The sequence below is a fragment of the Cololabis saira genome, chromosome 10 (assembly GCF_033807715.1).
Source record: "Cololabis saira isolate AMF1-May2022 chromosome 10, fColSai1.1, whole genome shotgun sequence".
NCBI classification, from domain to species: domain Eukaryota; kingdom Metazoa; phylum Chordata; class Actinopteri; order Beloniformes; family Belonidae; genus Cololabis; species Cololabis saira.
The window spans coordinates 23134866-23157000 of NC_084596.1; the positions used below are offsets into that span (position 1 = coordinate 23134866).

The 22135-nt window shown below is 39.9% G+C and overlaps 3 protein-coding genes across 6 annotated transcripts; 2 read left to right on the forward strand and 1 right to left on the reverse strand.

Annotated features, from left to right (window-relative positions):
- Positions 1–3743: 3743 nt before the first annotated feature.
- On the forward strand, positions 3744–9287 carry LOC133452639 (midnolin-like). Its single transcript, XM_061732100.1, has 7 exons — positions 3744–4088; positions 5585–5672; positions 5755–5814; positions 6457–6961; positions 7051–7146; positions 7351–7587; positions 8230–9287. Exons 1-7 carry the CDS (start codon positions 3865–3867, stop codon positions 8400–8402), a joined length of 1383 nt encoding a protein of 460 aa, XP_061588084.1. The 5' UTR covers positions 3744–3864; the 3' UTR covers positions 8403–9287.
- A 789-nt stretch (positions 9288–10076) lies between these two features.
- On the forward strand, positions 10077–14930 carry cirbpa (cold inducible RNA binding protein a). Of its 4 annotated transcripts, none has more exons than XR_009783269.1 (8): positions 10077–10147; positions 10751–10859; positions 10971–11077; positions 11261–11396; positions 12135–12264; positions 12351–12409; positions 14567–14655; positions 14732–14930. XR_009783269.1 is itself a non-coding variant. In XM_061732101.1 (7 exons), exons 2-7 carry the CDS (start codon positions 10760–10762, stop codon positions 12917–12919), a joined length of 546 nt encoding a protein of 181 aa, XP_061588085.1. In that variant the 5' UTR covers positions 10077–10147; positions 10751–10759; the 3' UTR covers positions 12920–13715. The 4 variants fall into 4 exon arrangements, 2 of the variants coding, with proteins under 2 accessions (XP_061588085.1, XP_061588086.1); XR_009783270.1 differs by having other exon boundaries at positions 12354–12409; XM_061732101.1 differs by lacking the exons at positions 14567–14655; positions 14732–14930 and adding an exon at positions 12906–13715.
- Positions 14931–17393: 2463 nt separating this feature from the next.
- On the reverse strand, positions 17394–21023 carry ndufa13 (NADH:ubiquinone oxidoreductase subunit A13). The gene is made up of 5 exons (XM_061731094.1): positions 20867–21023; positions 18885–18963; positions 18721–18792; positions 18571–18640; positions 17394–17642 (listed from the first exon to the last, which is right to left on the reverse strand). The coding sequence occupies exons 1-5, from the start codon at positions 20958–20960 to the stop codon at positions 17523–17525; spliced, it is 435 nt and encodes a 144-aa protein (XP_061587078.1). The 5' UTR covers positions 20961–21023; the 3' UTR covers positions 17394–17522.
- Positions 21024–22135: the final 1112 nt, after the last annotated feature.

Genomic DNA, 22135 nt, shown 5'->3' on the forward strand with positions numbered 1-22135 from the left:
ATATCAGTTGTTTTAATGTTAAAATCACAGTTTTGTCATTTATAAAGTAAAATCATTTGTTTTCTGCAGGACAAATGGTGTGGATTTGAGGCAAAACAATAATAGACTAGTATCATTTCTCTATCTTATATCTGAAAAAATAACTGAAGACAGCCCATTTGTCATCGATACTCACTTCATCCCATTCAGGAGGATTGGAGGTCTGATGAGGAGTCTCCCAACTCTCAGGACACCATGAGAAGGAGTTTGTATGGTCCCTCTGAGCTTTTGGAGTATGCTTCGACATGTTTATGCTTTATGGTATTTTAATGCATTCTCTCTCATATTTCGATCACCAGCAATAACATAAATAGAGATGGGCTTTGGGTTTTCAGTGATGTGGTAGCCACTTGATTACTGCACTCTGAACAAATACCATGATGATTTCATCATATAGCTAAATACATAAATAAGTTGATTTATTGCTGAGCTACACTATATTTTTCATGATGTGTCCTTATAAAGACATATATTCTTTCTTTCAGCAGTGTCTGTATTTCCGGAGAAACCCACATTAATTTGATGAGATCCACCATGAAATAGTCAGGACCAAATTCCTCACATACAATTGCCTTATTTTAAAAAATCCAGGATGGCCGAGGTGTGACATACCACAGCACTGAAACATCTGGGAAATGATGCCAGGAGAGGCTGTGCAGAGGTGGGAGGAATTTGAAGGAGAGGGTGGGTGCAGCTTGTCTGTGTGTGTTGCTGGGTCGTTGACGTCAGAGCTGCGTCTGTGCACGCTCTGAAGAGCAGGACATCCTGTGGAATTGTTATCGCCAAGGCTTCAAGAATGTAAAGCAGCGGCCTCTCCCGTCTCGCTCATCTCACTTAAAAGCTTTGGTGACAGAAATGGAGGGGAGACAAGCTCGGGGAGGACAGGCTGTCCATCAAAATATCACACTGTGATCATCATTTATAAAGATGGAAAAAATCTCAGGAGAGGTCAGGGAAATATTCCTTTTGAGTTACAGTGAAGTTCAACAATGACTCCAATATATTTTTGTTATTTTTAAGGGAATAATAATGGAGCATTTCCCAAATTGCCAAGGTTTTTAAAATGACTGAGACATGGAGATGGAGGTGAATGAGAATCAGGGATGAGGGAGCTCATATGGGAATGAAGTGACACAGACTATAAAGTGGGGGTGTTGCTGGTGCTACTATTTTTAGCTACTATGAGGAGACTAACTGCATTTTGGTGCTCTCTAGCTTCCTACGTCACATTTTACTCCCAGCCATTCCTCCTCTTTGTGCTTCCTGTGACAGTCGCAGCTCGAGAGCCTGCTGTAGACCAGCGGTTGCACATGCATACTAAACAGCCAGAGACGTGAGGGACTGCAGAATGTGAAGAGTGGGTATTTTCTGTGAGCATCTCCTCCTGCCAGCTCAGCCATGAAACTAACAGGAGTCACTGATGCATGTGAGCAGCCCTAAGGTGTTTTACTGGCATTAGTACTATTCATGCTGGTACAGGACTGTGAAGCTGTTAAAACAAAAAGTAAGAATATACAGTCATTGACTGCACTTGTAAGTACACACCCAGGAAATGTCATTATTTGTAATAGCATTACAGTCATCTACAGCTACTGGCTTTAACATCACAGTTCGATTTTTTTCCTGAATATTTCTTTTCATAGCACCCAAAAACTGATTGATTGGTCATTTATGAGCCATTCAGACGTCCACGGTTAACAGGATGTAGCTGTCGGCCTGTTGTTGGTGGTTGTGGAGGGTATGCCGGTCGGCACGCTCTCAATTATTACCTCAGGTTGTATGTTTTTCACACTGACCCAAGTCATTTTGATTTGAGGATTTAGTCAGCTAAAAATAAAAATCTTTAAAAATGTATTTAATGTTAATGAATCTTCTGTGGCTGTAGGGATTTTGTAGATCCCCCAATCAGCACTAAACACATTTCAAACTACCTCATATTGGATGTACATGTTTTATGATCAGTTATAAACTCATATACACATACTACACTACACAAAAATACTGCTATTGTTTTGAGTACATGACAGCCACTAGAGAGCACCACAGCACTGACCTTAGCAGCAAGTTTCACGTCGACATGAAGAGCTGAGTATTTCATTAATTTAATAAAATAATTACTCAACACACCAGTAGTAAAGCGAATGCAGTGTTCAATGGTCCAACTACTGTTTGTGCACAACATTTACCAAATTTGGGAGCCCCTGTTGCGCTATGAGCCTAAATATCTTAGAATGAAATCAAATAAAAGATATGTTTACCATGTCCAGCTTGTTGAAACAACAGTACCCATTAAAAGCCAGCTACTGCAAGTTAGTGATGCTTGTTTTTAAATGTGATGCTGGGAATGTCTAGAAGCCAATTGAAGTGCTGCAATTTGAAATGTATGACCAAAGCTAAGGCCATTAAAAAGAGGCAGTGTAGTCTCAGTCAGAAACAGGAAATCCTCCATAGACACCCTGAAAAAGTTGCACATTGCCACTGGGATGAAGATGTGAAGCAAGGCAAAAATTGAGTCTGTCTGAAAGTTGCAGGTTTGTTTAAAAAGTTCTGGATCCAATAAAATCGTATCCAAAAAGCTTTGATTTGTGTCCTTTATTACCAAATTAAAATGCTTTTCATAAATCATTATAGTAATAAACAACAGTCGATTTACTCATTCTGATTAGTGTGTTAGTTTTCCTTTTAAAAATAACAGATGTCAAGCCAGGGTTTCAAATAACCTTCAGACTCCCCCCTCCTGGCTCTACGGTCACATGGGGGGTCACATGTAGAGGAACATATCTCCAGCGACCCCCAACCAGCCCTGGAAACAAACACAAACAACTATCTATAGAAAGCCGGAAGAGACCCAAGCAAACCTTTCAAATCCTTTATGAAGTGCCAAAACCAGAACAAGTTGAAAGTTTTTCCATGGCTCTCACACACAATCACTTCTCATCAACATGCAAAAACTGGAAAACTCCTTTCTATGATTGAATTTCTCCTCTGGGAGATCAATAACGTCTTCTATTCTATTCTATTCTATTCTATTCTATTCTATTCTATTCTATTCTATTCTATTCTATTCTACAGCAAATGTTTATAAACTGAGATGTCAGTCATGAAATTCCAAAGTACAGGATGTCCAAATATGGATTTAAAGCAAATGATCCACAGCATGGTAAACTGGTGGATTTTGGTGACAGATTTTGCATTCCAGCGTTGTACAACTTTATTTTTTTTTTTTTCATTTAAAGCGAATTATGTGGGAAAGCTTGGGTTGTGTATCACGTGTATTAAAATAGCGGGAACTCAGATTTAAACACGGCTAAATATTGCTGGACAGTCGATCACAATTATTGTGATTTCTCTTTTCAGAGCACAGTGAATTATTCCAGTCAGGATATTTTAGCATTATAACACCTGTATAAAGCCTGATTTATGGTTCCGCGTTAAATCGACGCAGACCCTACGCCGTAACCCACGCGTTGGTGTAACGCGGAACCATAAATCAGCCTTAAAACACTGTTGTGTGAGTAGCATCACAATGAATGGTGAGTAGGCACAATCCGGGGCGGAGCCATTTGATGGGAGGACTCTTCTGATTGGACAGCGCTGGCCCGGTGCCTCTTCCTGATTGGCTGAGGGGTCGGGTGGGCGTGGTTTCCTGTAACAGGGCTGTTTTACTCTGGTACTACAGCTGCTCCTCTCACAGATGAAACGGGAAAGTGTCAAGCTGCGCCGTGCTCGAGTGGCCTTTTTCTCCTGCTTTTAAAGAGACCAGAGGAAGGGTGACGAAAATAAAAAGGCAACAATCTGTTTGGAAACATAAAGACGGGTGACTGGATGGATCAGCAGCACCACCGGGGCTTCAGTCCTCCTGGATCTGCAGCCGGAGCTGCCGTCCCCACGTTTCACCCCCCGATGATGCGGCTGTCGGTCATCTCGACCACCGGCGTCCCGGTGGAGCTCACCGTCCCCCGCGGAGAGACTGCCGAGGGCCTGAGGAGTCGTATCTCCCAAAAACTGCGACTACAAACCGACAGAATCGTACTTCTGCATAAAGACAGGCAAGTTGTACCACACTACATCCTTTCCACATGGGTTAAATGCAAGGGCGTAGGTTTGGTCTCAACTAGGGCTGTTCGATTTTGCCCAAAAATAAAATCTCGATTTTTTTCTCTCAAAATCCGATTTTCGATTACGATTACGATTATTTTGTGAATTGACAAAAGGCAAAGAAATGATTTCAAATATGCAGTTTTTTTATTGAACATTTGCCCCAAATGAATGAATAAAGTGCAAAACTCTGTAAAATAAGTTGAAAAAAAGTTTAAAAAAATATAATAAAATTTAAAGTTTTATCTCTGAAAAAAAAAATCAGCAAATCAGCACTTGCAAACATACAGTAAGTTATATTTCCAATAAATAAAACAAGACATTTTCTAATTAAACTAAACTGGGTCTTTGCATGCTAAATAATAATGCAACCCATGAAGGAGGTAGAGGTGTGTAATGTCAGTCATTACATTTGCTATTCACATTTGCAAGTTTTTTGCAAGGAACACGAGTCGGTCTACCGCATCTGGCTTGAGGGATGCCCGGTGGCATGTTACAACGCCCCCTCCTACACTAAAGAGCCTCTCCCATGGGGCACTTGTCGCAGGTATTGAGAGGTATTTCCATCAATCATTAATATGGTATCAATCATTAATATGTGTGCAGACAAGGTAAAAAAAAAAAAAAAAGTGAAAAATCTATTTTACGATTTTCACGTTTTAACATCGTTCTAATTACATAATCGCGATTACGATTTAAAATCGATTAATCGAACAGCCCTAGTCTCAACATTGGTAGGGATGATATAACAGCATAACCTGCATGTACACTTTTTGCTGGGGACGGGACATTAATAAGACCAAACAGATTGGGTGAATGGGGGTCAGGGCTACATTTGTCACGAATATGAACCTATTTAATTGATAGGCTAAATGATCAATGCAAAATAAATCTGTATTGACTTATACTAACTTTCATGTGTATTGGTTCACCTGATACACGGTTCGATTCAAACCTTTGTTTTCAAAAACTACTAAAGAAACATTTTGAAAACTTCCAGAATATTCCAGGATTATATTAGCAATTTTGAACATAAGCCAATCAAACGTGCGTTTGAGGGGAAAAAAAATGTACCGGCAAATTCAGCAAGTGAAAAGGGGTAAATGTAAGTCTGAACATAATGAAAATAATTCACTTAATGGTAGGGTCAATTCTATCCTTACAACATTTGGGAAGACAGTCTAAATTACCTATATATCTGAACTCATTATATAATGCAAATAAGGTTGCTTAAAAGTTGGTGGGCACAATTTGAGGCCCCTGAAAAGTTGGTAGTGTTATGTCCCTACCGTCCCTATGCAAACCTACGCCCTTGGTTAAATGAGAGCGTGCGATTTAAATGTGTTTATATTTCACATAGATATCTATCACAACTGACTGCGTATTCTTTTTTCCTTTGTATTATTATTTTTTATAATTATTACTCTGCATGGATTATTCATGTTAGGCCCCTGACAGCTGGGAAACTGTTGGAGCAGGGTGTGACTGATGGCAGCAGACTGACACTGGTCCCAGTTATAGAGGCAGGATTGATAGTAAGTAATCCAGCACACATCTGACACATACTAACATTGTTATACATGTGAGACTCAGACTGTTCTGTTTGTATGACCACAGTGCACCACGACCAGACAGAGGAACGTGATGGACATGTTGGAAAGGTTAACAGAAGTCCAGGTAAATGTTTTCTTTAATGGCTGGTTAACGCTACCTGTTAAATAAATGAATGAGAGGGATGAGAATCCCTGGGAGCTCATTTTGAGCTTCGTGCATTGTTAAGATGACCATAAAGTTATGGTCTCCTTCACTTGAAAAATATCTCATGTCACTTTTTTTAAAGAGCTGATTTTGGTCATTTGGCCATAAAGATGTCTGATCTTTGATAAAATAAAATCACACACAGTTTTTCTTTTTGTGAATTGCATGCAAACGTGTATACACATGCAGACATTGTGGCTCTGTGTAGTCTTCCAGCATACACATTCTCAGACATACAGTTACACTTCATCAAAAGTGAATCGCAGAACTGTAATTTTCCTTCAAGTATACTAATGTTTGAGACTGTTTATGATCATTAATGTATTTTTGTTTGGTAGCTTTTTCTCTTTTGTCAGTGGCAGAATATGCCACTGACAAATCTGTTGAAAATGTCTGTAGAAAACTCTCGTGTAATACATCTGTGATAACTTTCCTTTCTAACGTTCTGTCTTTCACAAACAAGAGCTGCTCCACTGTTTCCTTCAGCTGACAAGGGTTGTCAAATTAATAAAAATGAGACATCTAAAGCTTTGTAAAAATTCTTATGTGCCTGTCTTTCAGATTAATGATTTCCTGTCTGGGCTCTCCCCTCTGACTCTCAACATCGGAGCTGGTTCCCAGACCATGTATGTGGAGCTCCAGCTGTCTGCACAAGATGTGAAGGATCTGCAGCAAGACAGGGACTTAAAGGCTCAAAGCAGTTGCAAGCCCAAAAGTGACCTTCACACTTCCAGCAGTTTGAGCCATCCCGACTCTCCTTCGTCTCGGTCCTCCACAGAATCCAGTACGTCTCAGACTTCCTCTCCAGCTCTTCATTCGACTGACTCTAAATCCTCCATCCAGTGTAGCACACAGAGACCCAGACCTTCCTCTAACTCAACCACTAGTGTCCTGAATCAAAGCTGCCACAACCCGTTGCCTCCTGATCCGTCCTGTTTGGGTCACTCGTCTTCGGGTTTACCACGTCCCAGCTGTCCACTGCCAGCAACCACACCAGTCTGCTCAGCTGTACTCACCAGCTCCACCCCGGGACCCCTCAGTCCAGCACAAGCCTCAACATTTTCAGAGGAGAGTCATGCTGCGACGAAGATTAATACAAAACACCATGAGCTATCTCTTTGTTTCATAACAAAAAGGTGTTTTTTTTCCCTTTGTAGGGTGATGTTAATGCAGAACTGTCCAAGCAGCCAGGAGCAGTCATAGAGACTCTCGTCAGTCACTCTCCAGGTGTCTTCTCTGGGACTTTTTCTGGTAGGCTTTTAATGTGGGCACTACACACATATGTAGATTAAGATACATGAACAGACACTGTAGATGCAGCTATGCAAAGCCGTGTGGACTTGCATGCACTATCACAACAGAATTAACTAAACAGAGATCTGAGGGTTAGTTCTGATACAGTGGACTATAAATGGACTACAAATTTGACCAGCAGGCTTCTTTTTCCCCCATCAGGAACACTGGTCCCTTGTCCTCAGAGCGGCATCGGTCATCCCCGACGTGGCATCGCCATAATTCTTCAAATCCTCAACGACCTCCTCAGAGCCGCATACTACAACCAGGAGGGCGCTCCTACTTATCCTCTCCTTCAGCGCTGTCATCCATCAAACCTGCCCGTCAGCCAGCTGATCACAGAGGAGTCCTCCGAAGAAAGAAGCAAGCCACCACTAATGCAGAGGGCAGCGCACACGGGTAAAAATGACTTTTTTTCAAACAGTGGAAGTACGTTATTGTGCACTTGCTTACTGCAGGAATAACTTTGCAAAGCACAGTGACTCTGAAACTGACGGCATTTATCCTGAACATCCTGTTTAATATGAAATTATCTTTTTTTTGTTTTCAGTGTGACTCTGTATAATTGAAGTCTCTGATGTATTTATATTTTTGGGGAATGAAACTTATTTTATAAAGCTTTAGTGTAAGTTATATTTTCTTGTACTTTACACTGTTCCGACAAAACAAGGCATCTGAACACATTAGCTTGGGCTTTAAAATAAAATGTAAAAAGCGTGCAATTTAAATGTGTTTATATGGTTGAGGCTTGTTTCTCAACCAAGTCATGATCCAAAGAGGATAAATCTGAATTTGTGGATTTGTTGGCTTGTTTAAGAATAAAATAAGACCAAACCGAATGATTCATGTTACCCAAAATGAAAATAATTTCAAGTTACCACCATTTAAAAATCATCTAATATACTCTAACAGAAATGACTTCAGTTGAATTTACTTAAACTGAGAATTAATCTACAAATACATTAATTCACAGGAAATGCTTCATAAGCTCCGGCAAAAAATAATTTTTTCTGTTTGTTACTTTTTTTCCCCTTCATACAGGTGATGACAGCCAGCTGCTGCACTTGAGCAAAGAGGAAAATAAGACATTGCACTGTAAGCTGGAGCGCCTTCAGCTTTTGATGCATCAGAGGCGCCTCCGCAGGCGGACTCGTAGGAGCTCACACCTCAGGCAAACCTTTTGCTTGCACCAGCATCGTCGCCATCGCTCATAATCTTCTGGAACAGAAGAGATCCATTCACTGTGACAGCTTTGGGTCTTGATGACAAGTCAGAGAAACCCTGGCTGACCTCTGCCTTTGTAACAAGGACCGCTCACATTAATATCAGAAATATTTAAAAAGTTAAAAAAATAAAAAGATCTGGGTGTTTTGTGTCTGTAGTAATGCTGCTCTTTATGTATTTCTTTATATTGTCACAAATGTCTAAGTAAAAGAAAATTCAACTTTTTTTCAAGTCTTTTAAGAGCCTTCCTCTTTTGAGTCTGCTGCTGCTTCCACATATGTCTTGATGCCGATTGTCAGCTGTTTCCTAATGTTATGTAAACAGCCTATGTAGGGCTGAACTGTACGTATATGTACCTGTAGCCCATCACCTCTGTTGAGAGATGATCTTTCTAGTTTGCTTTTTTTGATCAGATAGCTATCCCCAGGTATTAAGCGCTTTCTTAATATGTATTTCTCCACTTCCTTATCCTTCTATTTTACGACACCATCAAACATTTTTAGCCTGTATTGCAGGTTTATGCTCCAGGGGCCTGGGTATTACCCTTTGTGTGTAAAGCTTATTCTCAGTATCTCAATGTTTACCTTTTGTCATTCTTTATGTGCCCAATACACTCCAGAAAGAGCAGCTTGTTTTTGTGGACAGCTTAGTTTTGCAAGTTTATATGATTTGTGAAGACTTCTACTACTCTGTTCTTTTGTTTTTATTTTCCCCAAGATGTAATCCATGCATGTGAGCTATTGTGTTTCTCTCTGCAGTATAAAGAAAGAAAGAAATATATGAATTTTCCTCTCATCGGTCAATTGCAGTTTTTTTTAGATATGCTTTATAAATAAACTCGACCTTACTTTGCTTGAAGATGATACAAAGAACCCCAGTGAAAAGCCGAACAAACATCAAATTCGATACAAAACATCCCCCAAAGACCTGAAAACAACCAGAATAGGACAAAAAATTGCATAAATAATATAACTTCTGAGACCTTTGAAAATGTCCTAAAACGTTGAAATAATCATAACGAAAAAAAAAAACTGAATGATTTAACCCATTATCCTTTATGGTTGTGGAGATTGTCATTGTCAGTTGTATTTTTTTTTATCTCAGCATGGTTATCTACCTTTTTCTGTGGAAGGAGAAGGTAGTTCTTGGTGCCATAAGTACAGGACTGTCTCAGAAAATTAGAATATTGTGCTAAAGTTCTTATTTTCTGTAATGCAATTAAAAAAAAATGTCATACATTCTGTATTCATTACAAATCAACTGAAATATTGCAAGCCTTTTATTATTTTAATATTGCTGATCATGTCTTACAGCTTAAGAAAACTCAAATATCCTATCTCAAAAAATTTGAATATTCTGGGAATCTTAATCTTAAACTGTAAGCCATAATCAGCAATATTAAAATAATAAAAGGCTTGCAATATTTCAGTTGATTTGTAATGAATCCAGAATTATGACATTTTTGTTTTTGTAATTGCATTACAGAAAATCCCAATATTCTAATTTTCTGAGACAGTCCTGTACCTGAATCAGACGTATTTCCTCCCCATGTTTTTGCTGTTACCGTCTACTGACCAGTAGGGGGCGGTCTTTATCAGTAGAGCGGGAGCCTGGCTCTGATGGAGCGCAGAGGAAGAGCGGGGCCAGCGCTCATAAAGCCCCGGGACTCCGCCCCCTCTGCTTCATTCCCTGCACTGCGACCGCCGAGGCTCTCTGTGAAACCTAAAGGGATAAGGTACGTTTGTGCCCAAAACACTCGTAATTGTTTACTTCCAGAGCGCATGCATGCCCACACGTATTTGCTCTCATAATGGGTGACGTTTTGCACACATTGCGTGATGTCGAAATTAGGCCATGAAAGGGTCATTTGCTCATTGTAAAAAAAAAAAAAAAGTGCATCCATAAAATACAGATTTTTTTTATTTTTAACAATTTTTAATGGATATTATTATTAATTATGATTGCAATGTTGCACCAGTGCTGGTGTTGATGTGGGCGGCCTGACAGCTCGCCCGCAGTGCGGCCTCGGAAACAAAGAGACCACGATACTTCAAAATGGCGCCGGAAAACTCCCGCGGCTTCGGTCACTAATGCCCCCACAGCCCGCAAACACCAATATCTACCCCGAAACAGCTAAATTAACACCCCCTTTCGTGTTTTTTTTATTTTTATTTAATTAAAAACTGCATTTCTTTCATTGCACTCGAGACTCGAACCTCGGGTTGAAACTGCGCAACGATCGCCATTTTAGCTGCAGCCCCGTGACCTATTTCCACGCGGCAGGCTGACCTTGTTACGAGGATTTTGCGGTTAAATAGGGTTTATTTTTTTCTTTCAGCTACTCAATATGTCTGACGAAGGTAAACTGTTCATCGGAGGCTTGAGCTTCGAGACCAATGAAGACTCTCTCGCCGCCGCCTTCGGCAAATACGGAACCATCGAGAAAGGTGTGACACGACCCTGCTCTACTTTTACAACAACATTTAAGCTTAACTTCAATAATTAAATGTTTTGCATATTTTTTTTTAAATATATTTTTATTTATTTTTTTATTTCAGTTGACGTTATCAGAGACAAAGAGACCGGCAGATCCCGCGGGTTCGGCTTTGTGAAATATGACAACGTTGACGACGCTAAAGACGCACTGGACGCCATGAACGGAAAGGTGAAGCCACTATTAAAGGCTGATTTTTGGTCCCGCGTTACACCGACGCAGAGACTACGCCGTAGGCTCTGCGTCGGTGTAACGCGGGACCATAAATCACGCTTGACAGCTGCAGCACTTCTACTGTGCTGTGTGTGTGTGTGTGTGTGTGTGTGTGTGTTAACCCTTTGTTTTTATTTTTAGACTCTTGACGGCAGAGCTATTCGCGTGGATGAAGCAGGGAAGGGTGGTCGTCCCGGCCGCGGGTTCAGCTCCGGCCCACGGGGCGGCAGGTTCAGCGGGTCCCGAGGGGGGAGGGGCGGCCGCGGCTTCTCCAGAGGCGAGTCCCGGTAGTGCAGCTGCCCCATCTGCCCGTGTACTTCGCGGCCATCCGTTTTTTGTTTTGAAATTACAAAATAAAAATAGAGAAATAATCCGTTTCCCATCTTTTGTTTTGAAAATAAAAAACGGAAAACGGATCGTTATCCATTTTCTGATTTCATTGATGTGTTTGAAAATCGAAATTGGGAATTAAAACAGCGAATGGAAAACTCTTTTCTCTGTTTCCTATTCGTTTCCAAGAGGGGGGGGCGTATGTTAGAGTTCAGTTTGTTATTGATTGGACGCAGCTTTTTTTTTACGCTGCAGCTGAACGGACTGTCACAACATCACTGCAGTTTCATGACGGAGTGAAGACGGATTACAGATTAAACTCATGTTTCACCGCAGTGATGTTGTGACAGTCCGTTCAGCTGCAGCGTCCAAAAAAAGCTGCGTGAACTCTTAACATACCCCCCGCCCGAAATGAATAGGAAATAGAGAAAAGAGTTTTCCACCCACTGTTTTAATTCCCAATTTCGATTTTCAAACACATCAATCAAATCGGAAAATAGATAATGGATAACGATCCGTTTTCCGTTTTTTTTATTTTCAAAACAAAAGATGGGAAACGGATTATTTTGGATTATTTCTCTATTTTTATTTTGTCATTTCAAAACAAAAAACCGATGGCCGCAAAGTACACGGACCCCCATCTGTCCGTGCCTGGATTTTAAACTAACCGCATTTGTATTCACAGGTGGATACAGCGATAGGGGGTATGGCGAGAGGAGTTACGGTGAAAGGAGCTTCGGAGGAGACAGGAGTTTTGGTGGTGGTAGTAGCGGCTACAGAAGCGGCGGATATTCATCCGGCTACAGAGACAACAGGTCAGTATCTGCCTTATCAATGAGGATGATGGTTTAAGAAAAATGTGTACTTGTTTATTTTAAACGTTGGGTTTGTTATCTACCAGAAGCCAGGGGGGATATGGTGAGCGCTCTGGGTCATACAGAGACGGATACGACAGCTATGGTAAGTAAAAACCTCTATTTGAGTTATCTCTTTTTAGGGCTTTCTTCTTGAAATTCTTGTCTTGAACTACACTGCTAACATACATGTGGATTGTAGTGCTCTATAGTGGTTTGACAACTTTACAAAGGATAAATTTGTACTATATTTGAGTACATTTCGTTTCACTGGGAATTTTCAAGAATGTTAGTTTCACAGCCCTGACATTTGAAGACTTGCCCCTCAGTTTTGTACCTGAGCCTGAACTGGTGCCTCTTGGCATCTGGTTGCTGAATTTTGCTGGCCCACTTCCCACTCTGACCAAGAGTTTGGCAAACATGTTTGACATGCCAAAGTGATCGTTGCCTTCTCAAAAGTTGCTCATTTCTCAACTGATGGAGCCCCTTAAAGCAAAGACCAAGGGAGGGTATTAGGACATAGTGGGTTGAGGGGATGTTATGAAACTCCAGTGTCGGAACTTTCAGTGTCTTTACCTGTGTGCCCACTTCTTATCCTCCAGCTACACACGAGTAAACATCTCCCTGATTCAAGATCATCACTTGGCTGGCTGTATATGAAAGATGCACACCTCAAGAAAAATGTCCACGTCTTATTGCTTATCCTAGTTTGTAGCTCTCTTGTAGTAGCTCGGTGTCTTAAATGTAGCCATAAGTTTTGGTCGTTAAACCCTGTTACCAGTTTCAGTGCAAGAATTTTTTCAGAACATTTTTAAGCTTCTGTGAAACCTGTAAAGTCCCATTTTGAGAATCCAGCAGCCTTCCAAATAGTTCACTGATCGATAAATTAAATGCTTGCTGAATTCTCACTTAGGCTTTCTTTTCCCCCACTTTATTTTAACATGAGATTTAATGGGACTACTTTTTTTTCTCTTTTTTGTCTGAGCTACCTCCTGCCTGATTTTTAAATTTGAGGGAGATGCTAATAAAGACTTTTGGGGGGCTACTGTTAAGGCCCTTGAACTATTAAGAGAACCTTAGGTAGCCAAGGCTCCTTATGTTCAGTTCCCAAAAGAGAATTCCTTTAAGACTGGTGAACTACAACCGAAGTGGCCGGCTGTTCATGAAGTTGCTAAATGCAGCATGCTACAGTCTGTCCAAGGTATCTTCTGTGCTCTGCTCAACATCTGCATTTTAAATGTGCTGTAAAATGGACTAATCTTGTCAAGTGATCTCAAAATGTAACTTCCTTTACCCAAAGTAAAATATAAACGGGAACAGTTTTGTACTTTATGTTCTTTGTATGATTCAAGGTTTTTTTTTTTTTGTCAGTTTGGCTTCATGAAGCCTATTAAAACAACTATGGAAAATGATGCTGATTCTGTTGCCTGTTCAAAGATGATTGCATGGGGAGTTAAGTTGGGAGCCTTTAGCCTGCATTACTGAAGTCCATTTGAAAGTCTTAAAGGATAATTCAATTGGCTATCTAATGATCCAAATTGAGTTCATGGTGTGAACTACCTATTGGACTCGGCTAAGTTTTGAAGTCATGTGTAGGTTTTTGGGGGCCTATTTAACAAAATTGGCCATGTTGCATCAAACTTCAGTGAGGTTGGAATAACCTCAGTGGCTCCAGCTCAATGGTGTTAAAATGTCCGTGTGATCTCAATGCTTCATTACATTCAAGAATTCTGCTACTTCACAAACCTTCAAGTCCTTGGAGAGTGAAGCGTTGCGCCTACCAACAAGTGTTCCTCAGATGAAAGCTGCTCTTGCCTAGGTCTTATGTGGAGAAAGTAGGCCAATGCACGCGAGGTAAAAATCTCCTTTTGCTTTGCTCACATCCTTAAAATTCAGTTCATTGTTTCCATGAATGCCTTCAAGTTAGTCGCTGCTAAGTCCTGCCTCAGATGTGTCCTACCAAGTTGCCACGGCCTCTGCCCTGATTCAGATTCCTACATCCACTGGGGGGAAGGGCTCTATGAAGCTGGGATTGTAGTGCTCCATCCAAAAAAAAAATGTTTACCCCCCTTAACTCGAGGGTAGCACTGCTCAGTCAACTTGATCCACTCCATTGCTCACTTTTGCTCCAGTAAAGTCCCTCCAACAGTCCCAATTGTTCCTAGATTGTACTCAACATCTGTCCTTTGGTTTTATTCTGTTGCATGCAATTTACTGGCTGCAATGAGTTGCCTGGCTTAATCTGTCATCTCTTTTTCTCTAGACTAATTTGACAAGCTGAGTCTGTGGATCTCATCTGGGTTAAAGTAGCCAGCTGTAAGGCGGAGGAGGCAGATATGGGTGCTGCATCAGGTAAAATCCTTTTACAGACGCAGTGGACGCTTGTTGGTGCCAGTACATATTCCATAACTTTTGCTTGTGTTTTCAGGTCCGGCAAGCAAGATCGGCATGGGCTGTGAACCTGCCTGGTTTCCTTGCGAGGGCGACCTTTTCCAGGTCCAGCAGCTCCTGTTTCCTGGTGGCTAGTTGGGCAAACGGCTTGGTAAAAATGGGGAAAAGTTTTTCAACTAGCAGGCTTGAGTAAGTCTTTTGTGCTAAAACGAAATAAAAAATTCTTAATCTTAAAACCCACTTGTTTCCTTATTCTGCACTACACTAAATTGTCTGCTTTGGTTGTTTTTTGGGGTGGAGGATTGGAAATCTTTAGGTGTAAATACAGAGTGGTCAGTTAACCAATGAAGCTGACCTGTTTTGCAGATATTGTTTCAGCATGGAAAAGGGGGAAACTTGAGGCCTGTGATTGTGGGTTTAACTGCTCACATGTGACTGTACCCAACATGGTAAATGCAGAACAATTGGCAGTAAGGAGTTTTCACAGGTTTAACTTGAGAAATCAGACTTAATGTATTCTCTTGGAACTGCTAGGGATTGGGCAGAAAAACCTGCCAGTTTTAAAGGAGCCGTCTGTAAGAAATGGCCAAAACTGGTACTGCAGTCACTTTCAAAATATTGTTGAGCGGCGTGTACCTCCCCCTCCTCCCCCCGACCAGAGGTTGCCAGGTAGGCTGCAGAATGCAGCAGGAACGTAGGCTGCCATGGCTGCGATAATTAGAGCCAAGCTGGCAACCCGGATGCCGAAACAATACTGACTTGGTGATTGGGAGATAGGTGGAGGGTGGAGCTTCAGAAACAATACTGACTTGGTGATTGGGAGATAGGTGGAGGGTGGAGCTTCAGAAACAATACTGACTTGGTGATTGGGAGATGGGTGGAGGGTGGAGCTTCAGAAACAATACTGACTTGGTGATTGGGAGATAGGTGGAGGGTGGAGCTTCAGAAACAATACTGACTTGGTGATTGGGAGATGGGTGGAGGGTGGAGCTTCAGGCCAAAACAAAAAATGACATCAGTTGAGGGCTGCAACTCTTTTTTTTAAACTGGAATATCCTGGCTTGAGTGCTGTTAGTGACATAAGTATTTGAAATGAACATGATTTTTAAATGTCATATGAATGACATAAATGACATATCGGGGTCATTTTATGATTAGTTTTATTGTTCTTACATACAGCTCCTTTTAAGAATCAGGGTTGCCATTTTGAAGTGATTAAATTGCTCCACCAAGATGCAATTTTCTAGTTTTAACCCCCCGCTGTAGCATAGTTACATAGGTTGGTTGGCTTGGTTTTGTAAAATACCTTTGGTAAAACTGGTCTATCATTCCAACTGCCAGCACCGAAACCATTAAGCCATCTGGAAAACCCTAAAATTACTGCAGGGGGCAGCAGTGGTAAAGCAGGTTGTCCAATAATTGGAGTGGCAGTTTGAATCCCAGTCATTGTCCTTGGGCACAACACTTCACCCTCCTTGCCTCCAGCAAGGGCATTGTCAATGGCTGCCACATTTCTATCAGGGTGGCTGTAGCTACACGTAGTCTACCATCAAGTGACTAAATAAAAACCATTTCGAGCGCTTTGTGTCCAAGAAAAGCGCAATTTGTTATTTACTTGCTAGAGTAATTATATAAAGGAAGCAAAGCTGATGTGTGCAAACTGGAAGGAATTGACTTGAAGTTTGCACAGGATGGAAACATTAACTGAACAAAAGCAGTTGAAGATACAACTAAACATGTACTACTTGACCCGTACACAGTACTCGAGTTGTAAAAAAAAATAAGAAAAAAAAATCAGGGGGATGGTGGATTTTATATGGGGACAGATAATTTGTGTTGATTACAAATAGCACTGACAAACACCTGCAGGAATGACATAGCAGCAGTTAAATGCAGCCTTCTGTAAGCTTTAAATATCCACTGGGCTTACATCAAAACACAATAAAAAAAAACTTTTCTGAACTTATCAATATGCCTCTGTCCTTCACAGGATAAGTAAAATGGATCACTGCAAAAACTCAATCTTAACAATATTTGTCTTATTTCTAGTTAAAATATCTCATTACACTTAAAACAACTCATCACTGGAAAAAACAATTTTCACCTGTTTCAAGTAGATTTTCACTTGAAACAAGTAGAAAAATCTGCCAGTGGAACAAGATTTTTTTGCTTGTAATAAGATAAATCTTGTCCCCACTGGCAGATCTAATTATTTCAAGTGAAAATTTACTTGAAACAGGTGAAAATTGTGAAATTAGTTATTTTTGTATTTTGCTGGTGATAACTCTTCATTCATTGATGAAATGACATAAGGCAGTTTTTCCCAACCCTGGTCCTCAAGGCACCCCTATCCTGCATGTTTTAGATGTTTCCCTGCTTCAGCACACCGTGATAAAAGTATGTGTGTCATCAACAGAGTTGTGCAGACCTTGGTGATAAGCTAATTAGGACCATTAATTAGAATCAGGTGTGTTGGTGCAGGGAAACATCTAAAACATGCAGGATAGGGGTGCCTCGAGGACCAGGGTTGGGAAACACTGACATAAGGGATGGAAAGGGGATGGCAGTTTTACAGGGGGGATGATTTTGACCATTTTTATTCAACTCGAGTACTGCCCGTACAACCACAAATGTTTCTGCACATGGAAGCCATCTAAACAAAATACATTTAAAGGTCAAAGATGATGCAGAAGCCAAAATGAAGTACAGGGGGGAAAAAATTATTTTAATATTGAACATATATAATATTACAAGCTGAAGGTAGAGAGATCTCATGTCCACATGTTTCTGGCTGCAGCAGGTGGGGTTAAGGCCAGTCTCAGTGGCAATTACACGTACCACAAGAAGCCAAAACGTCTGTGCAAAAGCTCCTCACGGGGCCGGAGGTTGAACAGCTCCTCGGTCACAGGAGTGACCCAGCGGTCCGTGTGGAAGACGCGCTCACCGACCTGCGTGACAGCGAAACACTTTTAATGGGCATATGCAGCTGGTTGATAACACCTAAAAGCAATAACTTGCAATCACAATATTCATAATAGAGTAATTTGGTGAAAACTGGGAAAAAGGTGTTACATCAAGAGTTTCTGCATTTTCCTTTGTTAATGAAATTACAATTAAATCCAGGCTTGTGTTTACACTCTCAAAGGAAAAAAAGAGATCTCTGGCATTAGGCAATCCTCAGAGATGAGTATGGGAAGGGGCTCGTGGTAATCAATATACTCGTCAAAAAATGTATCTGATGGGTGAAAAGTTCTACCACTATATAGACGCTTCATTGAAAGCAGATTCAATTAATTTCACTTCTGCTGAATCACGTGTCAGTTTTTTTCACTGACTGTAATTAGTAAAATCAAATTAATTGCTGCAATATATATTGAAGGTATTCTATCATTAAAGATTATTATAAAATTCAACATGATGTCTGAGTTATGGGAACTACATCTTCCACACCTGGCTCTAAAATATTTCATCAGAACAAGTGTTCCCTGGTGGGAAATTTGAAAGTAACGCAAATAAGTTGCTGTAAATGTGAACAGAAAAAAGGAGATTACAAGAACCGTGTAAAACTCCTTAAAAACAAAGATAAAAAAAAGCAACCCCTTCAAAGATATAGTGCATAAATCTGTAATAAATATCCTTTGAATGTTTCTAGATCTTTGAAGGCAGAAGCAAAGAATTCAATGCAACACATTTGATGTTGTTTCTAATGGTTGTAGTTAGTCCTTCTCAGTGCTGATACTTTGTGTAAATGTTAGTGTAAATATGATTTAAAATTCATTAGATTTATTCTGGAGAGATTAATTGCAAATTACAGATTCAAAATATCAAAATGATAAATTTCATGGGATAATGTAAAACATGAGTGTTTGACTTCACCTTCCACCCTGGAACATCTTTCATGATGATCGCCTCCTCCTCTAAGTTTTCCCTCAGCATCTTTAGCGTCCTGTCAAAAATGGAAATACAGCTGTCACACAAACGGATTTGCGGATTTAAATTTGAAGTCAGCATGAGAGTTTTTATTACCTCCGGTCATGCTCTGCCTGAATCAGAGGCATCAGTGCTATTCTGGCCTCCAGCTCCTCAATCTGCAAGCGCCTGTGACACAAACCAAACATCCCCACAGTTTGAGCTTCACCGTGAACATTACAACAGGAAAATCAAGTAAATGTTTACATAAACCATCTTACCTCCTCTCTCTGTTCCAACTAAACAGCCTCCAATAGCCAATCACCATGATGCCGATGCCAACGCCAAACATACTAAATCCTGTTGATTAAGAACGTCACTTTAGCACAATGGCACTATTTACTAGTTCATTTTCAGCATCATAACAAATATTCAGAGATAGGTGCATTGCTGACATAACCACTGTTTAAATATAACTAGGGATGCACACAAGCCGGTACTCAAAGGGCCAGTCTACTGCACGGGAAACATCTGAAACATGCAGTAGACTGGCCCTCGAGTACCGGCTTGTGAGCACCCCTGATTATAACCATGTATTTAACTGCCAAAAGGGGAAGAAATATTAACAGGCATGGATGCTACAATTCAATAATGTTGTTCTTTTGGTGTTTAAAGGATAAAATAACCTGTAGTGAACTATAGCAAAAAATGTCTTTAAGAACGGTGGCTTAAACAAACACCTCCAGTTCACCTTCAGAATCAGCTGTCAGAACCTGCTGGAGCGCAGCAATTCAAATGATCTCGAGCAATTATTTAATAGCATTATAGTGTTTGCAGATACCGTGTCAAAAATAATTCAGAATTACAAATGAACAATATCTATTTACATTAGGTGCAACACATCCTCCAAATAAGAAAGCTAATTAATCCTTCAAATAAAGTCTACATATTGTGATTGTAACATACATATCATGTTTCCCATAAAACATCCATCAGTGCTGATGATAGGCTATATTCCGCTTATTTAAATTACCTTGAAAACATGAAACTTGATTATAATTTTGGGGGAAACAAGCTTAAAAATGTCAATATACTGTAATATGACTTCTTGAAAAAATAAAATACACTGATTTGTTTCTTTCAGGAGCCGAAGCTACCATTTTTTTTTCTTTTTTTAGTTTAGTTTATTTCGGTCATGACATCACTAAAAAAAAGAATAAAAATGACAACAAGAAAACTAATACACTGTTCAAAGTAAACATTACAAAAAATTTCCAATATACAAATACCATCTAGACCGAAAAAGGTGCAGGCTGAAGCAAGGCTTATTATTTGCCTACCCTCAAAAAGATTAATTAAAGTAACGAAATGAAAGCAAGAAGTAAGAGAAAAGACTGACAGTAAAACAAATTGCCTCCATAGGGATAACAAAATTTCCTCAAGAAATAAAAAAATAAATAAAAATAAAAGGTGCAGTCTAGATGTTACCTTCATCCTTAAAAAATCAAATCCCTAATAATAAATACCCAACTCAACATAGCAAGCATCACTCATTAATTTGATATATATATATATATATATATATATATATATATATATAAAAATAATTTATATAATTTATATAAATATAAATTTGATATAAATAAATCATCCTTCTTTTCAATGTTTTTTTAAATTCGGTTTTAAAGACTGAAAAACAAAAGTTTTACAACAAATTTCTTTTTTGGAAAGGACACAATTTGTCCTACTTCCACCACTTTTATGGTACAAAATTTCTACAGCCCCTGCTGTTTTAAGCTCGTGCAAAATATTTTGTCATTTTAGATTTTAACCAGTTAAAACCCTATTACCCTTTGCCCAAGAGTCACACACTTTTATCGTCTGTTTTGTCTCGCTTGATTACAAGTTTCTTTTTTTAATAGTTAAAAAAAAAAACCCTGAGGATTGTGGTTTTATTCTGAAGGATCTTACTCGCATTTTGTTGCATCAAATCTAAATGGTGACAAATTCGCAAGCAAAATTAATTCCACGCCAACACATTGAAGTGACCCCATATATTTTAAACAAAACACTTGTGTTACAGCAGCTGGAGGAAGACACACTGGTTTTCAGCCCGATAATCGTCCAATAATAACTAAAGTGACCGGGTTAGCCGGCTAGCATGCGGCTATCGTTGACGTCAAGAACACTTCGCTTAGCGGCTTGAGACAATTCTCACAATATTGTGTAAATTTTTCTCGGAGCGTGAATGTGTCATATGTACCCGAAAGTCCTCGTTTCGGTAGATTCCTCTTGTAATCAAAGGGAGCATAGCCTCCCGGAGGAGGCATGTCCTGCTTCACCTTGGACGGCGCCATCTTGCTCCAGCTCCCACAACACGGAGCGGGAGGGAGGGACGGCTCTTCTTCGCTGGTTCGGGGGAGCAGGAGGTGTAGGAGCGCAGCGCAACAGCGCCCCCACGCGGTCGAGTGGGAGCCTCTCATCCGAATCCGAATCAGATTCAGGTTTATTGTCAGTCAGGTCAAACAAGACAGGGAATTTGACTCGGTTATTTTCGCTCCCTGTACAGTAAATAGATAAATGACAGCTCTTATTAACATATATACAATTTAAAAAAAAGTGAAAGGTGCAGCAGTATGAGGTAGACATGGTTATTGGAAGGTGCATTGTTACAGCATATGATTGGGGTTATTATTTTTGGACAGTGATTGAACGCTCTGAGACTCTATGAGTTATGAGAGTTCATCAGAGCAACAGTTTGGGTGAAGAAACTGTCTCTGAATTTGGAGGTTTTGGCCTACAGTGCTCTGTAGCGCCATTCAGAGGGGAGGAGTTCAAACAGACTGAGTCCTGGGTGTGAAGGATCTGCAGAGATGTTATCTGCTTATGTTCAATCATTTCTACGTTTTGATAGATGTATTTTATTTTATATCATTTCATGTTGAGTCAACACCGTCGGATCTATTCACAAAGCTTTAAACTTGTAGCAGATAGTTAACTATAAAACATCAAGATAATACCTAATATATCTGGATGTCAAGTGCTGTAATAACTCGAAGAAAAAAGGAGACAATACTTTTTGGAAAAAAAACAATTGTCTTGTGTGGATTTGTCTTTATAGTCAGAAATTGAGGTATTTGTTTTGTATTTATGTATTTGTCGTAGTTTAGTATAGTAGTTTTCAATTGTATTAGTTTCAAATATGCAAGTTTGAAATGTCTGAAAGTCTGAGGTTTTTATTTATTGCAAATTCCTTTTTTTCCTAAATATTTTCAAATTTATAAAGCAAGCTATCCCTCTAACTAATTTCCGTCGTATAGAACAATACAGAAATGGATCTTGAAACACCACCATCAAACTGGATTTTGACAAAATGTGTGACCTCAAACAAAAGTTTGCATTGGGCCTAAAAAAAGATAGAAACTGCCCTGCGTATAAACATGTTAACCTCCTAAAAATAGCAGCATCACAACATAAATTAATTTGACCTCCTACTGAAGCAGAAATCTATCCACACACTGCTGCACATAAA